At 43.8% G+C, this 16,243-nt stretch overlaps 1 protein-coding gene across 2 annotated transcripts; it reads right to left on the minus strand.

Annotated features, from left to right (window-relative positions):
* Positions 1–3,500: 3,500 nt before the first annotated feature.
* cherp (calcium homeostasis endoplasmic reticulum protein) lies at positions 3,501–15,908 on the minus strand. Of its 2 annotated transcripts, none has more exons than XM_080725961.1 (20): positions 15,768–15,908; positions 13,900–14,073; positions 12,783–12,821; positions 11,595–11,761; positions 11,184–11,321; positions 10,877–11,028; positions 10,609–10,720; positions 10,223–10,312; positions 9,824–10,076; positions 9,398–9,564; positions 8,449–8,703; positions 7,944–8,142; positions 7,555–7,796; positions 7,295–7,428; positions 7,012–7,098; positions 6,698–6,850; positions 6,243–6,392; positions 5,870–5,964; positions 5,521–5,724; positions 3,501–4,271 (listed from the first exon to the last, which is right to left on the minus strand). In XM_080725961.1, the coding sequence occupies exons 1-20, from the start codon at positions 15,790–15,792 to the stop codon at positions 4,234–4,236; spliced, it is 2,874 nt and encodes a 957-aa protein (XP_080582087.1). In that variant the 5' UTR covers positions 15,793–15,908; the 3' UTR covers positions 3,501–4,233. The 2 variants fall into 2 exon arrangements, with proteins under 2 accessions (XP_080582087.1, XP_080582086.1); XM_080725960.1 differs by having other exon boundaries at positions 7,929–8,142.
* Between the last annotated feature and the right edge of the window lie 335 nt (positions 15,909–16,243).

The raw sequence follows: 16,243 nt of genomic DNA on the forward strand, positions 1-16,243 counted from the left end.
TGTTCCTGAGATAGGCTATCACATTCATGACGTTGGGACGGATGGACGTATGGAAGTACGTAGGCTACAGTACGTACAACACTATGCCTCCAGCCACAGCTGTTGCTGGCGGAGGCATGAGAATAAAATTCCTTAGTAAATGTGTGAGGGACGCAATGATCATACTATATGACAACAGATACTGATTCAAAAGGTCTATATTTGCCAATGGTCCGTATTAAAGGACCACTTCACTCATGTACAACCTCTCATCATATTGGTCCATACTAGTAATCCTCATGCTGTATCAGAGGAGGGTTGGGGACAGACAGTTCAGAAACTACTGTAGCCTACCAGTGACATCATCGATAGACAGGTTTGGTCATTTAAAAAAACTATTTCAGCCTGCTAATCTTCCAGGAAGAGAAAGGCTGTAGTTTCGATTCGCTCCATCAATGATGTCATTGACAGGCAGGTTTCTGAACTGGAACATTTACAGTGGCTTAGGAATGTAGCAGAAGTGCAGATTGTGAGGTCTAGTTATTTCAGAGTTGATTATTTGAAATGGAACACTGAATTTTAACTGAAGAGCAGCAGATGATGATACCTGGTTGGGCTGGCTGGATACCAGAAGTGGTGATGGGATCAGTCAAACATGACTGATGATGAGGCTCAGGTCGCCTATATAAGCCTCCTTTCCACCCTGGGAGAGTAAACAGATAGCATTAATAAAAGATTTTGGCTGGGCTGGTAGTCAATAGCTCTTGTAAAAGGTTGCCTATATCATAAAGTAACATGCAAGATTCTGGACTTCAGTTAGCTGTTTATGGAGATGTTGTCAACACTAAAATAGTCATCTTTCATAGGCCTACTCCATTTGTACATTTTATCAACTGAGAACAATGAACAATTTGAACATAAATAAACATTATTTCTAATGGGCCCTGGCTGCTTTAGAAAACAGTCATAGGCCTATTAGAGAACGGGGGACGAGTTGTAGCCTTTACCTGTCTTTGAGGTCGAGTCGAGGCCTGATACACCATGGCATAGGCCTACTTGTCGTGTGGCCAAAAGACTCTGGTCCAGCTACAGTAGCTCTGGGTCAGAGCTAATTGCTCCCAGGCCAGTGCATATTGCATTTATATGATTGATACATTATCAACAAAGAAACGTAGGCTACACTGGCTGTCTGGCTCTAGTCGACCGCACCCACCCTGGAGCAGAGAGAGGAGAGGATGCTGACTGCTGAATCTCTGGGGGCAAGCAGGCGAGGCAGGCTCTCTTTGCGTTTGCCAAGCAAGACCAAAATAATCACTTCCATCCGCGGGCTTTAGAAGAGCAACGCTGCTAATGGTAGGCGGCGGGCCTACTACTAATCAGAGTTCACAGAAGCTCTCGCATAAAAACGGCAGAGCCTGTTTCCCACATAAATATTATGAAGAACTACCTTAGAACTTTATCAGGAATATGTTGTAATGTTGCTCTGGTCCATAGCGTTGGAAGAGTTCTACGCTATCAGAGCTAGTTAACCTCCACCGGCTGTCTGCGCGTCAGTGAGTCAGTCACACTTTTGCCCTGCTCATATCTCCACAACCGTTGCCCCCATCCATGCCAAATTTTGCACACACACTCCTTGACTGCCAAACTACAACCTCCAAGGACCCCCGGAGCCCCAGGGACCCCCAGGTCCCTGGGGGACCCCCAGATGTAAAAAATGACCAAATGTGCTCACACGTCACACGTCACACTTTTTCCCTGCTTATATCTCCGCACCCGTTGACCCGATCCATGCCAGATTTTACACACACACTCCTTGCCTGCCAAACTACAACCTCCAAGGACCCCCGGAGCCCCAGGGACCCCCAGGTCCCTGGGGGACCCCCAGATGTAAAAAATGACCAAATGTGCAAAAATGACCAAATGACCACCCCAACGGGGCTGCTCACGGGGAATTCCCGGGGACCACCGACTCCTGGTGCTCCAGAACGGATGCAAAAGTGGTGGCGCCCCCAGTGGAGGACCCCCTGCCACTGCAGCGCACATAAAATGCCGTAACTCGGGCTAGGAGCGTCGGTACCTATTCGTCCGCCAAGGCAACGCGGAGACCCCACCCCTCATTTCTCACATGGCCCTATTCTAGCGCCACCTTCAGGCCGATTTTTAAAACACATTTTTGGACACTGCTCCTACAGTTTTTGCCCTAAAATCACGAATATCACTACACAGCATGTCTACACTCATGTCATCAACATGGATCAGGAAGATTTTGGAAAAACACATTTCTATTTGTGGAGATAAGCCACCTACGGTCGCTTATCTCCCGATTAGGGAGTCTTACTGGTAAATACAATACTGCAAAATAATGTATAGGCCTACATGTTCCTGACATTCTTTGTCCTATTGGGAAAACATATCTCCATATGTGAAAAATCTCTGCATGCGTGCAGACTGCAGAGCTGCCCTTTGCTTGATTTTACCTTTCTCCCCAATCTCTAGAGTCTCGAGACAAGTGATTGTCTCCACCAGCCGAAGGCTGAGGGAGAGTATGTTTTCCCCTCCGTCCGTCCGTCCGTCCGTGCGTGCGTCCGTGCGTCCGTCCGTCCGTCCGTCCGTCCGTTTGTCCGTTACCAGCTAATCTCCGGCGCCGTTGGCCCGGTTGCTGCCAAACTGTGCACACACACTCCCTCGACACCAATTCAGAACCTCTGCCCCAAATATTTCACATGGGCCTGTTCTAGCGCCACCAGGAGGCCGACTTTTGCAAAACTAACTTTTGCCAGTACTCCTACAGATTTTGTCCAAAAATCACGTAAATTAGTAGACAGTATCTCTACAGTCATGTGATCGACATGGATGTGTCAGATTTTCCATATTCCATCCTGATTGGCTAAAACTGGCTTTCAAAGTTTGCAGGATTGGTCAGTTTTGAATAAAATGCCTGAAATCCTGAACGCAGTGTGCGATTTTGGTGAAATTGTGCATGCACATTCCCAATAGGCAGAGGAATAAATGCCACTTAAGAAAAATCAAATCAGCCTCATGGTGGCGCTATAACAGGCCGATTCATGTTTTCACCTATAACTCCACCGATTAGTGTCAAACTTTGTATGCGCACTCCTTAGAGGCCAAGGTAAAACCTTTTCCCTGCATATTTTACATCAGCCTTTTATAGCGCCATCAGGAGGCCGACTTATGTAAAACACATTACATGCCTGACCTGGTGGAGACCTGTGCTCGGAAGAGCACTGCTTCTAGTTTTCTTTATTTTTTTTTTACAAAAAAGGGACAAGTGGGTGGTCCCTTTTCGTGACGATGGCTAGACAGAATGCCTTCTACCTAACTCTTTTTTCGTTTACACACACCATCAATAACATATCAGAAATCAAAATAATAACTACAGACTATGTTGCTTGCACACAAAAAGAAAGTAAAGTGAGCAAAGAAAAGGGGTTAGGCTAGATTTATTTTAAATTTGTTAAAGGGTTTCAAGGAAGAAAGGATTTCAAGGTGTTCAAATTCCTTTATTGATCTGACTGCAATGTGTGGGGTTGTGACAGGAAAACGAAACTGAAACATTTTGCCTTAATTATGACAATTTTGTTTTTTAATATCTATTTACAAAAGCTGTTACTACAACTAAAAGACGTTCATGTCATGAGAAGAAATTACATGAAACAGTATCACAATTATTATATGCACTGAAAAAAGCAACAACATTCAAACTAAGACATGATGTCAGCCTTGCCCCTTTTGGGATACCAAATGTTTCTCTTAATGGAACAAAGTTGAAAAGCGAATTATGAAAAGAAAACCGCATAACCCAAACTGGGTAAAAACCCTTTAAAATAGGGTTAGGGAATCTTGTTGTAAACACGAAAAAGAAAAACCTATGCCCAACTCTTATAGCAAGGAGTGCTGTGTTTTACTTTGGCTCATGTGTACAATGCGCTGCAGTCTATTATTATGAATGATATCATTTGCTTAATACCAAGTGAACATCAAAACTATTCACTGCCTGAATCAGACATGCTCATGTTAAAAAATAGATTAAAATATGTCCACCTTGTTTGGGAAACTCCTTTAACCTGCAGAGCTAAAGACTAGAAGTCTTATTGAACTATTCCATTAGTTCCTTATCAAACAAATCAAACAAAGTTTCAAAGAATGAGTGGAGCGCTGGTGTTTTGTTCCAAAATTGACAGTGAGAGACATTTTGATCCTGGTGAAGGGGTGTGGCTTGACACGTTGATGACATCACTCTGTAGGAGGAGCCTCCGTAGGTTCCCGATTCACTGCAGCAAAAGAGACGACATTATTACAGTCAGGTGTTGTTTTAAAGTAATTTCGTAATGATGGGATTATTGTTATAAATGAAATCAAGTCATTTCTGAATAGTTTTCTGACCTTTGATCTTTAAACTCAAAGTACAGGTCTTATTAATTATACACGTATAGAAACCCATTTAAGTTGTGTACATACACATTTTGCATTTAGTTGTCACACCCTCGTAAATAAATAAATCTATGTAAACAAAGACATTACAGAGGCAATCAAACTGATCAGGGAGTACAGAAAGTATGGAATAATGGCAACAGATGGGTTAAAGCACTAAAGGGAGCAATCCTTTTTAAGGGCAAATCATATTATGTACTTTAAGGTAAAGATTTGATTAATTTGCATAATCAATAAATTATGTCTTACTAGTCCTTTCCCATTCTAAGATATGTGCTCTGAATTATGTGCGGTTTGGGTTATAGGGTGTGCACAGTATATGAGGGATTGAATGTAGGACTCTAAGAAGTAATGTTGGAGAACCCTCAGACGTATCAGTGATGTCAGTCATCTCCAAATTTGGGCACTGTTTCAGCATGCGGCTGTTACCATGGCGACGGTATCAGCGATGTCCATTAACTCCAAATTTGAATAGGTTATCCATCGATCTATAATATTTAATAAAAGCGGTGCTATTTATGAGTTAATTCATGAAGCTTCCAGCGAAGCTTGGCCAATGTGGGATGGGGCGGGACATACATACATACGTACAAACAGACAAAGCCAGATGCAGGAGCGGTTAGCACCCGCTCAAAATAAATCTAATCATGTGGATGTTGGGAACAATGTGGCTCCAATGTGGAACGCAGACTTCATGTGGGCAGCATGATGTCAGTCAACTATGATGATGTATGACTAAAAAATATTGCTTTCAGCCCGACCAGAGCTCCACTGATGTCCATTATGAAATTAAAGTTTAATATTTAAAAAAAAAACATAAATCATATGTTGGAAAAAGTAACTTAATGGAGACACCTGTGTGGCCTACGGGTAGTGTAAAAAAGAAATTGGGAGCTGGTCGTTAGCTCTAGACAAACAGAGAGACACCATACACACGCACACAAACTGACCCTCTTATACATATTGCATCCCGCAGAGCCACCCCATTATTAATTGGTTGCCAGTCTAAAAGGCAAAGCTGTCTTACCTTCAGCTGTAGTGTTTGTGTGCATTTACAAGTTAAAGCTACAATAGAAGAATAACCATTACCATGTGCAGGTGCTATACCTTCCTCCCGAGCTTTCATGCGCGCCACAAAGTTGTAGCTTTTGTTCCTGCGGTAGTTCTCATAGGGGTCATCTAGTGATACCCCAACTCCTTTATACTGGTCCCACTTGTCCCTGATATCTCCCCCCTTGATGGGGTCCTGAATTCCCTGCTCCTTCGCCCCCAGACCACCAGAACCACTCCAACCTACAGACAACGCATACAAGACAGGGAGACACAGGGATCTGATCAAAACAGCACATGATACAACATAAGTGCGGTGGAGATTTCTACAGCACTCAAACAGGAAGGCTGAACGTCAAAAAGAAGAGAACAAACACAAAGAGCATACCCATCTTCATGAGCAGCTGATGGCCTTTATTTTCCTCCCCAAGCCTTGAATCAGGAGGAAGTTTAGGGGGCGCTGCGCCAAGTCCTGATGTGGTGCTGGAGAGACATGAAACAAAACTGGTCACTAAATAAGAATATACAACATGCAGGCATCATATAATACCCTTATTATCAGACACTTGGATCATTTAAGTTGAGAGTCAGGAAGTTATGGAGAGGAAGATGGAGACGGAAAATGAAGTGGGAAATGAGGGAACATGAATCATATCACACCTGTGTGAAGAGAACCATGATGATGATGATAGATCAGTATTTGATACAATACAATGGAAAAACACATGGACATATAAAAAAAGAGAGTGTGACAGACTTACGGAGGAGATGTGCTACGTGACTTGGCTCGTGGCTCCGCTCGTGGCTCCACCGCGGCTCCACCGCGGCTCCTTCTCTTGGTGGGAGAGCGAGAACGGGAACGTGATCTGGAACGTGAGCGACTACGAGAGGATCTGGATCTACTCCTGGACCTAGAGAGAAAGAATATTTACATACATCGTTTCTCCCTTACCTCGGTCGCACCAAGTAAGAGTTAACACTACAGGTGCAACTGTAACTTTTTCTTTTGTACACTACATAACCAGCTCCTTTACCACCAATACTGTACTATGAGGAACCTTTATATTCAAGTGTCCCTCAAATAAGTATTCATATGCAGCATTGACATGCTTGAGAGAGAGAGTGTGTGTGTGTGTGTGTGTGTGTGTGTGTGTGTGTGTGTGTGTGTGTGTGTGTGTGTGTGTGTGTGTGTGTGTGTGTGTGTGTGTGTAATGACCTGGATCGGGAGTAGGAGCGTGATCGGCTGCGTGAGCGAGAGGAGCGTGAGCGTGACCCGGATGACTTGGAAGAGCGAGAGCTGGACCGAGACGAGGACCTTGCTCGTTCTCTGCTACGAGAACGACTCCTGGACCGACTACCTCCACGCCCACTGCAGAGAGAGAAGCATGGTGAGAAGCAAAGTTCCGAAATATAAATAAAGTTATTTGAATTGAATTGATCAACAAAAACAGACACAATTGTTGCGTCTCAGGGATGTAATATAAATGTATCTGTATGTGCATGCCTGTGTGTGTGTGTGAGTAGAGTTACCTGTTACGCTTCTCTTGTCCCTTTTTCCTTCTGGCTCTCATCTTGGCTCTGAAGAACTCATACAGGCCATTCTGCTCCCAGCCCTCACTGAGGAGAGGTGCAAATCCAAGTCAGCTTTAAGCCCACTTGTCTAACACAAGACTTTGCTTGGATAGCTACTAAACTGTTTAAGGTAATCAGATCAGCTGTGGTCAAAATGTCCTGTAGTTTCTGATTTCTTCAACTAACACAGTATATTGCATGTTTAATTACAAATTATTTAGATAAGCCCATATGCGTGTACCTGTTACGGGGCCTGTCATGGGACGGGGGACTGTAGAAGGCCTCTACTGCAGCTAGCAGCCTGTCACTGGGGGGCATGGGAGGAGGCAGTCGAATGTCTTTGGGATCTAATGACTTGTAGTCATTATCCTCAAGCTGAGCAACAGGAAAGAGGAGAGAAGATATCAACACTAGCTACAAACCGCATGCTGATTATTAGTTTATTGTTTATATAAGACACTTTGTCAACCAGATCTTAAAATCACAGTGGAAGTGGCTTACTTTAACCAGTGGAGCCATGAGTCCGGCCGGCAGATCAAAGTAGGGTACATTGGGCACCAGACTGGGGTCGTCATGGACTGGGGGCTGTTGTCGATGACGCATGTGGGGCGACTGGCCATTGAAGCCATGGGGTGGTGGGCCAAAGTCTTGGTGCTGGTTTCCACCCCAGGGAGGATGGTCTGGGCCCATCCCCGGAGGAGGAAGCCTTTGGTTGGGATGGTGGTGGGGAGGAGGCCCCATGTCTAAAGGAGGGGTACGTTTGAGTGGACAAAAGAAAATGTAATTACGCTAGCAAGTCACGCTAACTTGACTGATTTTCAAAAAGTACTGGAAAAATACTAAGAGAAAGAGTATAGTAAAAAAGTGCCACTTGCCAACTTCGCCCTCACCTTCGGGATATCCCCCCTCAGAATAGTCAAAGCGACCGTGTGGAGGGTATGGCGGCCTGTCAAAGTGGTGTCTGGGAGGAAAGTCGTCTTGCATGAAGCGCGGTGGAAAGCGTCCAAAGTTGTGAGGTGGTGGAGGGGGCTGGTTGAAGGGAGGGGGCTGCTGGTGGGGAGGGAAGGGCCCTCTGAAATGGGGAGGCCTCTGTAAGAGAGGAATCAAGCGTTAAAAACTAAATACACATCACTTTGTTTGTTTCCTGTATCACAAACCACAAGTAGCACTTCAATCAAAAGATCAATACATATTTTCTTTCTGTCCAATAAAAAATAAAATAAAAGCGGATTTTTCACTGCACACCGCATTTGTCATCTCAATTGTGTTGTGTAACTGTTATGTGCACCAGCTCACCAAATCAAGTACATGTACAGTACATGTACATCTAGTTCCTAAAAATCCCCAAAAGTTAAAGTAGGGCAAAACAAGCAACGGCAAACATCCACCACTTGCCTGCATGCGCGGGTGGAAAGGGGGTTCCCTCTGGCCCCAGGGTGGGGGCTGGTCCCCCCATGGAGGTTGCTGGTCATACTGAGAGTTCCAGGACGGGGGACCCTGGTCGGAACCACCCGGTCCACCCCAGGGACCTCCTTCTCTGGGCGGGCCTCCGCTCCAGTTCCCTTGGTCCCTCTGATCATTCCACATCCCCTCATGGCTGTTCCAGGGTGGGCAGCCAGGGGGAGGCTGGTTGGGGTCAAAATTTGGAGGCTGAGGAGGAGGAAAAAATGATGGCGTAGGCAGGTCAGAGGAGACAGACTCTGTTAATGAGGTCACAAGATGCAGACCAACCAGGATAGCATGTTAAGTGCAATTAACGCTTATTTCTAACTTCAGTGCTACTACTAAACAAAAACATTTTTGTTAGAAAGAAAGTGCAAAATGGCAGAAAATCAAGTCTGGCAGAAATCAGTGGGGAATCGCATCATGAAAAGCAAGGAATCCAGGGGGAAGACATTTCTAATTGTTCAACCTGCAGTTGAAAACAAAACATTAAGTGGGCTGGTATGGTGCCACCATGAGGCCAGTTTGAAACATTTCGGGTGGAGGTTCTTCCTTGGCCTACACGGAGTGTGCAAACAATGTTTCACAGCAATGTGATTCATGATTTGCTGCATTTGTGTGTAAAACTAACCCCTCCCGCAAACTTTGAAGGCCAATCATAACTAGTCCGAATTGAATCGATATGACCAACACATCTCGATCATGTGAAACCAGAGATAATCGGTGCAGCAGTGCCTGAGATTAGCTGCTCACAGACAGATGGACAGACAGGGGCACAAACAGTCTCTGGCCGTCGGGCCTGGCGGAGAATAACAAACGGTTTGCAACAACAAGCACATGAGAAAGAGAGATGTGTGCAAAGTCTGCACACAGAGACACTTTGTGTCACAAAGCTACTTACCGGCTGGTTCGGATTCCAAGGTCCCCCCATGTGCTGTGGGTCATACCAGTTAGGCTTAGAGGAAGGGATGTCTGGGGGCCCACTTGTGTTGCTGGGATCCTGCTGTCTAGATGAACCTCCATCATACTCCCCTGGAGGAGGGACTGACATGGATGCCTTCACATCTCCTGTTCACAACACACACAAAGATAATCAACATAGCGTGTACACACGCATGCGCACACACACACACATACAGATGATCAGAAACAGACAGGATGTGGAATTCCACAAAACTGGTGGTGAAGAAGAAACATCATCCTTTAAAAAGAACATGGCGTGTGTGTGTTCCCCACCACAATAATTACAATCCATCCCAGGGCTGTACTTGATGCTGAAATTGTATTCACACTCTAAATACATCCATACTGTTCTGTGTGTTCTCACCGGCTTGTGTGGTCATAGGCAAGGGCTTTTCAGCCTCAGCAGCGGTAGCAAGTTGTTCCACAGCGGCAGCTTGTGCTGCGGCGGCTTGTGCTGCTGCTGCCGCTGCTGCCGCCACTGCCGCCGCCGCCTGCTGTTGCTGCTGCTTCAGTGTGGTCACAAACTCCTCGTGCTGAGTCTTCAAAACCTGGATCTGCTGCTGGAAGGCCAACTGGACAGGCTGCACCACCGCTGCATACTCAGTTATCAGAGATGCCTAGAGAGAAAGACAGAGAGGGAGAGCTATACCGACTCAAAGGGTACTTCCAAGTGTACTTTGAAGTTTGAAGTACTCTTACTGAAAGTGAAAGCGGGAGTGTGATAATAGGGAAATGACATTTTTCCAAATCTTGGTTCTCTCACCTGGTACTGGCCCAGGCCCAGGGCTGGGCTCTGGAGCTGTTGAATTGTCACGTCATCAAAGTAGCCATTCTTCTCCCAAAGCTGCAGCAGCTAAAAAGAAGAGAGGGAATTGAAAGGATAATCACAGAAGGAACATAGCTACTAATAGAACCCATAGCTCTACAGTGCCTGGACTTCAGTGTGCCATTTTCTATCCTTTCCATTGTGGAGAGTGTGGAGAGTTAAAATCAGCGCACAGTGAGATTTTGCTGTATTTGAACGGGGCAGTATGGAGTACAGTTGGCACGCCAAGTTGTCTTCCAGCCGAAATCGAACCGCTGCGTTTATGTGGTCCAAGCACTAACCGGTCAGCTACCCTACCTGGGTGTGATTGTGTAAGGAGTTACCCTGGTAATCTTCTGTTGCTTGTCTTCCTCTACAGCCAGGAAGCTGGTACAGTAGATGGGAACCACCACCTTTTGCAGCGCCGCCAGCAAGTCCCTTTGCTGCTTCCGTTGGCTGGAAGAGCGTATCACATAACACTCATTACAACATAACTATACAATATAGCTAGCTACTGTAGAAAAGAAACAGCTATTCTGTTTGATTCCAGTTTTCTGTGACTGGGAGAAAACAAATCTATACACACTGATGGAAAGATATTTTTGCATTTACCAGTGATGGAGGACATCATTTGTCAGATAGATGAGATGCAAGCGGAGCTCAAAGTGCGCCGAGTCAGCGGTAATGCGGTTGCGAAGGTGTGTCGTCATCAACTCGCAGTGCTGTGGCGTCTTGGCGTTGGTGAACATCCAGTTTTTCCCACCCTGAGATCAGAAAGACACGCATGCATCACAGACAAGAAATATTGCTGCATATTGAGAGAGATCATTACAAATGGGAGGTCACGTTCTTTGCGTGTGAACCTTATAGATAATATACAGTAGCTGAAGGTGATCTTTAATATCTATTGTGGGCTTACAGAGATGGCATCTTTGGTACAGGTGTCTACGATGGGCTGCAGCAGGTTGTCAAACTCTGTCACATCCAGTTGTGTTTCCAGCAGCAGTTTCTGTGTCTGCTGCTCCATAGCCAGAGCTATAGCTGCTGTCACTTGCTCCTACAGGACATACGAGGCAATGTAATAACCAAGGCAATAAAATAAATCATATCATGCATTTGCCCATTTGGGTCACATTTCATTGCTTGCAAGAATATGATCTATTCTGTCAACAGTATGTATGTTTTTCAATATTATGTTTAAAATCTGTCAAGCAACCATTTGTTTATGGTTATGATATACAGCTTGACACGCTGCATGATTCCCAGGTATGCTGAGAGACGGACATTATAATCAGTGGGCTGATTCTTGGTGGGAAGATGCCCTCTCTACCTGTCTGAGAGTGAGCAGGTGTTGTTCTTGCTGCTGAAGATTCCATTCGCTCTGCTGGACGAGTTCATCAATAGAAGGGGTTGCAGGGGGTGGGATTATGGGTGCAGCAATCATGGCCATTGGTGGAGGGACATCGACCCCTTCTTTAGTGCCTGGGACGTAAATGTCTGAAAAACAGCAGTAGGCAGGCTAAGTCTGGCACAGTCTTGTTAGCGGCAAGATTTCAGGACCAATTCAAAGGGGTGCTGAAGTAATGTAGATGCCACAAGATTATGTTATGGTATAATCGATGTCTTGTCAAAGGCCCACAAGCAGCTTCAAATAAAATTCCCCAAAGTACTCAATAATAGTATACTTCATATATTATACAGGCTTACATTGGGGAAGTGGAAGGCATTTCCAGGAGCAGAGCAGAATACTGATCTAAGAGATTTCATACATGCAAGCAATGTTTGTTTTTGGACAACCGCCTATTAAACCAATTCGACACCATGCACTCCCTGGGGTCATCTGCGACGCGTGTGTAGAATTTAAAGTCAGTCGGTCGAATGGTTCACAAGATAGGCCTATGTGAACTACAGACGTACAGACTTACTGTAAATTATGTCTGTATGTATTTAGATTGATTAGCAAGCAGAGAAATCTCCAGAGGTCAAGCCCCAATTAATAAACAGTAAGGTGCAGGCAGAGTATTAATTCAAGTCAGAGGGCCTAAAACAGAACCCGAGTGTAAAAATGTACATGTTTTTAGATACATGGAATGCTTTCATATTATCCAAATTGTGCAAACATTAATTACAGCGACACTGTGTCCAAAGCAACAAGAAACAAATCTGATTGATGAATCAAACAAAGCCTTGCTTAAATAAAGGTCACCAGGCTCCCTTGCCATTTGACTGTGCTCAGCACTGGGATCAAACTTCACGGATGAGCCATTCAGAGCAACAACAGCACATTTGTATCAGCTCGATTGAGAAGATATGCCTAAGATATCTTCCATCGGGTCAAAAAACAAAAACAAAAAAATGTATTAAAACACGAAAAGAAAAATGCAACAGAAACTGTACAAAATAAAAAGCCTTCAAGCACAGGTGTGATAATGTCCAGAAAATATGTGCATAAAACACACTGTGACTTTCACCAAGTGTTATTCAAATTCATCTGTGAAAACTGGTTCCCAATAAATACCTTCTGACTTATATTCCTCACAATCGTGGGTTGAGGGATCTATGTGGAGAGAAGGAAACTTTAATGCATTTCAGTGGCATTACATGAGTAAGGAAATATCACTATGCCACAGCAGGATTGCTAAACAACCAGTCATCAGACAGACCATTATCAGACAGAGTACATAAACTGAAAGCTTAGCAAGGAATTTAATGGATATTGATTTGAAGCATAGATGTTTTTTGTCCCACAATCCACTCTTGTTTTTGTCTTCTTCCCTTTTACATCTATATCTGCTTGGTGTCTGTGCACAGTGCACATAGTATTCCTAGTCCTTTCATTATCCCCACAGACCAAGCACTACAGAATCTATGCAGGACTGGCCTCTAATTTGATGATAGCTGCTGTTTAAGCATAGCACACATCCGATTCCATATTGTTCAGGCAATGCTGGAATCTATTATTAAGAATACAGACATAAACACAGACAGGAGAAGCCATGTGAAACCTTTTAACAAGAACTTGTTTTGGAAAGAAGGCTAACAGCAGCCTACTTTCCACAACAAGGTGAGATAGGGCTAGGGCCAGAGCCTTCAATCTTGACTTGAAGGCTTGTAGATCATTTGAGAAGAACTGATCTACAAGCTATGCAACACATCATTAGCTTGTAGGGATGTTAGTTTCGGAAAAGAACAGCTCCATTTGGTCCTGTGGTGAAATAAATGGCTTGCAACACACAGTAGCTGGAGGCTGGGCTGTTATTAAGCTGCAGAAGAAAGTTTATTAGTAAAATGTCACACTCGCTGCTGCAGCTGGTGTGCTGTGCTAGATGAAAAAAGAAGTATAAATAGAAAAGTATTTGTAATAACATGACAATATACGCTGAAACTCAATTTGCATATTTTTTGGACAGTTCAGTCTACAGTAGATTAATGAACATCAAAAGATTTCCCAGAGCTCAAATCAAGATAGTTTGGACTTCCTGCTGCAGTATTGGTGATGATATATGGTTGTGAAATCTAGTAATTTTTGCTTTGGGAGATGATTATTACCCATTATACTAACACTGACTGAACGCTCCAAGATCATATGGATATGTGAATACAGTTTGAGGGATTCTTTCTTTTTGACTACATACGCTGCTGTTGTGCAAAAACAAGCTTGCACTTGTAGTAACCAAAGTATTCCCCTCCAAAGAGAAATGAGAACTTTGGGTTGTCCTTCTGTTTCTCCATCGTCATCTTCTCAAACTCTGGCCCATTCCGAGCCACAAACTGGGCCAGCTTATCAATGACATTCCTCAGCTCTTGATCTGCACAGAGGAAACAAACAAAAACACATTGAAAAAGACAGGCACAACCACAAATGGCTATATGCAATTATACTTTTACAATTACAGTATACTAGCCTAGTAAACGACCAACTTCCGTAATCCAGTATGAAATGGTTTCCGGAAGAGGGTGGGTACGAGGCTAACGGTATACTGGAATCTATGGCAACTATACGTTTACCTACAGTAGCAGTCAGTGTTTAAGTAATTAATCTAAATGCCTCTGTGGAGTTTGCATGTTCTCCCCGTGTCTCCTAGGGTAGATACCCTCACAAAAACATGCAGTAATCCTGGTCTCAATAATGCCTCCCCCTGGCCAGCCGGGGCGCTTGATGGAGGGGAAAGGAACTGGTTGGAATAACGTGTTCCTTCCACGCGCTACGTCCATCCCGGGGAAATCCCCCCTGTCAGGTGAAAAGAAACAACTTGGACTACTCATGCATTGAAGGAAGCATGAGGTCAGTCCGTTGTCTCCCCAGGCGCGGCAGAGGGAGAGCAGAGCCCAGGATTACATAGGCAATTGGCACTGGGTGAAAAAGGGGTTGCAAAATCGTGGGATAAAAATTATAAAAAACAAAAAAAAAATGCCTCTGATTTTCTAAGGTTTCAAAGTTGGGTCTAGTAGTAGTCTAGTGTAGTTTATATTGTACAGTACTTATGTAAATAAATACTAATTATAATATAAGATAAGATCACCAACCTTATCACAAAGCTTAGCCACAACTTGCAACTTTAATATACATTACTGTCATGATAGTGTGGTGACAACTTTTTTTTACATATTGCTTGTTTTGTCATGTGCAGAAGAGTCCAGGACAGGCGAGCATGAGAACTAAAGTAGATGTGCATAAATTAAATACTTCCAAATAACTTGAAATTAGTAAATTGGGTGGAAATGATAGGAAACTGGGGGTTGAAAACTAGAATGAATGAGATGCGAGTGGAATGCTGCCTGGGTCCATTTGGTTTCATTTTACACTCAAGAGTTAAATTATTGTTAAACATAATTCTGTATTACGGTACTTAATTTACCAGAAGTGTACACAATTAGAGCATGTAGAATTATTGCTATTTTTGTTACTTTGCCTGTTATCTCTCCTATGTCACCAACATCAATACAGCATGGAATTGGACAAAATCGTATCCAACGACAACAAAATATTCAAAGTGTTGGGTCTGAGCTGAGAGGTTAAATCTCATCAAATGGTGGTCCGTGTCGTGTGGCTCAATTTATGCCAAATACATAATGGACATTGGTATGAAAACAGTTGAAAACCACTGAGATAGATCAACAGCACACAACAAATTGTCTAAAATACATCGGTATTCGGTACCAATGAATGGTTGTGTCTGGCGCGTTGCTGAACCAAATAAAACGTTGGTTCTCACAATGATAGGAAATAATGGTTGAGAATCACTGATATAGCCTGGCTTGGCATGTCTTTTCAAATGGGGGTCCGCGGGATAACAAGTGTCAATTTGGGGGTCCTTGACACGAAAAGGTTTGAGATTGAGAACCACTGAAATGTGAATGGAATGGATGGAATATCCTGTTATGTTTAGCTGAACTAGCAGTGCAACGAGTGCTTGCATGCACATCCACTGTTCCAGTTAGCAGGCTAGCTAGCTAGCTAACGCTCAATGGAAACCTAAAAACAAGACGGTCCGCTGCTCACCTTCTGGGGCTGTAGGGATATCCATGTTGGACTTCAGCTACAGCGAACCCGCTGAACGCCAATATAATCCACAAATAATACTGTAAATTTCAATAATGTGATTGAAATGTTGCCCCCAAAAATATTTCCAACATTTCCAAATGAATGTAATCCGGAAGTGTTTTTAGCGAGCGCGAAGGTTGAGCGCCAACTGTGGTCAGGCGGAGAACGACAGATAAACAGACACATTAGCTTTCTTTCTCAAAATACATTATTTAAAAACAATATGTATGCTTGATGTCTGCAAAAGCAGTTAATACAGAATCACAATCATTTTAACCACTTTATCCATGTCTATGTTGGCTACTCAAATAACAGCTGCGAGGTAACTTGTACATCTGTTATTTTTAGGGTTAGGGTTAAGTTTCTGAAAATGTATTAATGAAAGGGTTAGGGTTAGGGTTAGGGTTAGGGTTAGGGTTAGAATGAGAATTACT

Source organism: Nannobrachium achirus (assembly GCF_963921795.1).
Source record: "Nannobrachium achirus genome assembly, chromosome: 1".
Taxonomy (NCBI): domain Eukaryota; kingdom Metazoa; phylum Chordata; class Actinopteri; order Myctophiformes; family Myctophidae; genus Nannobrachium; species Nannobrachium achirus.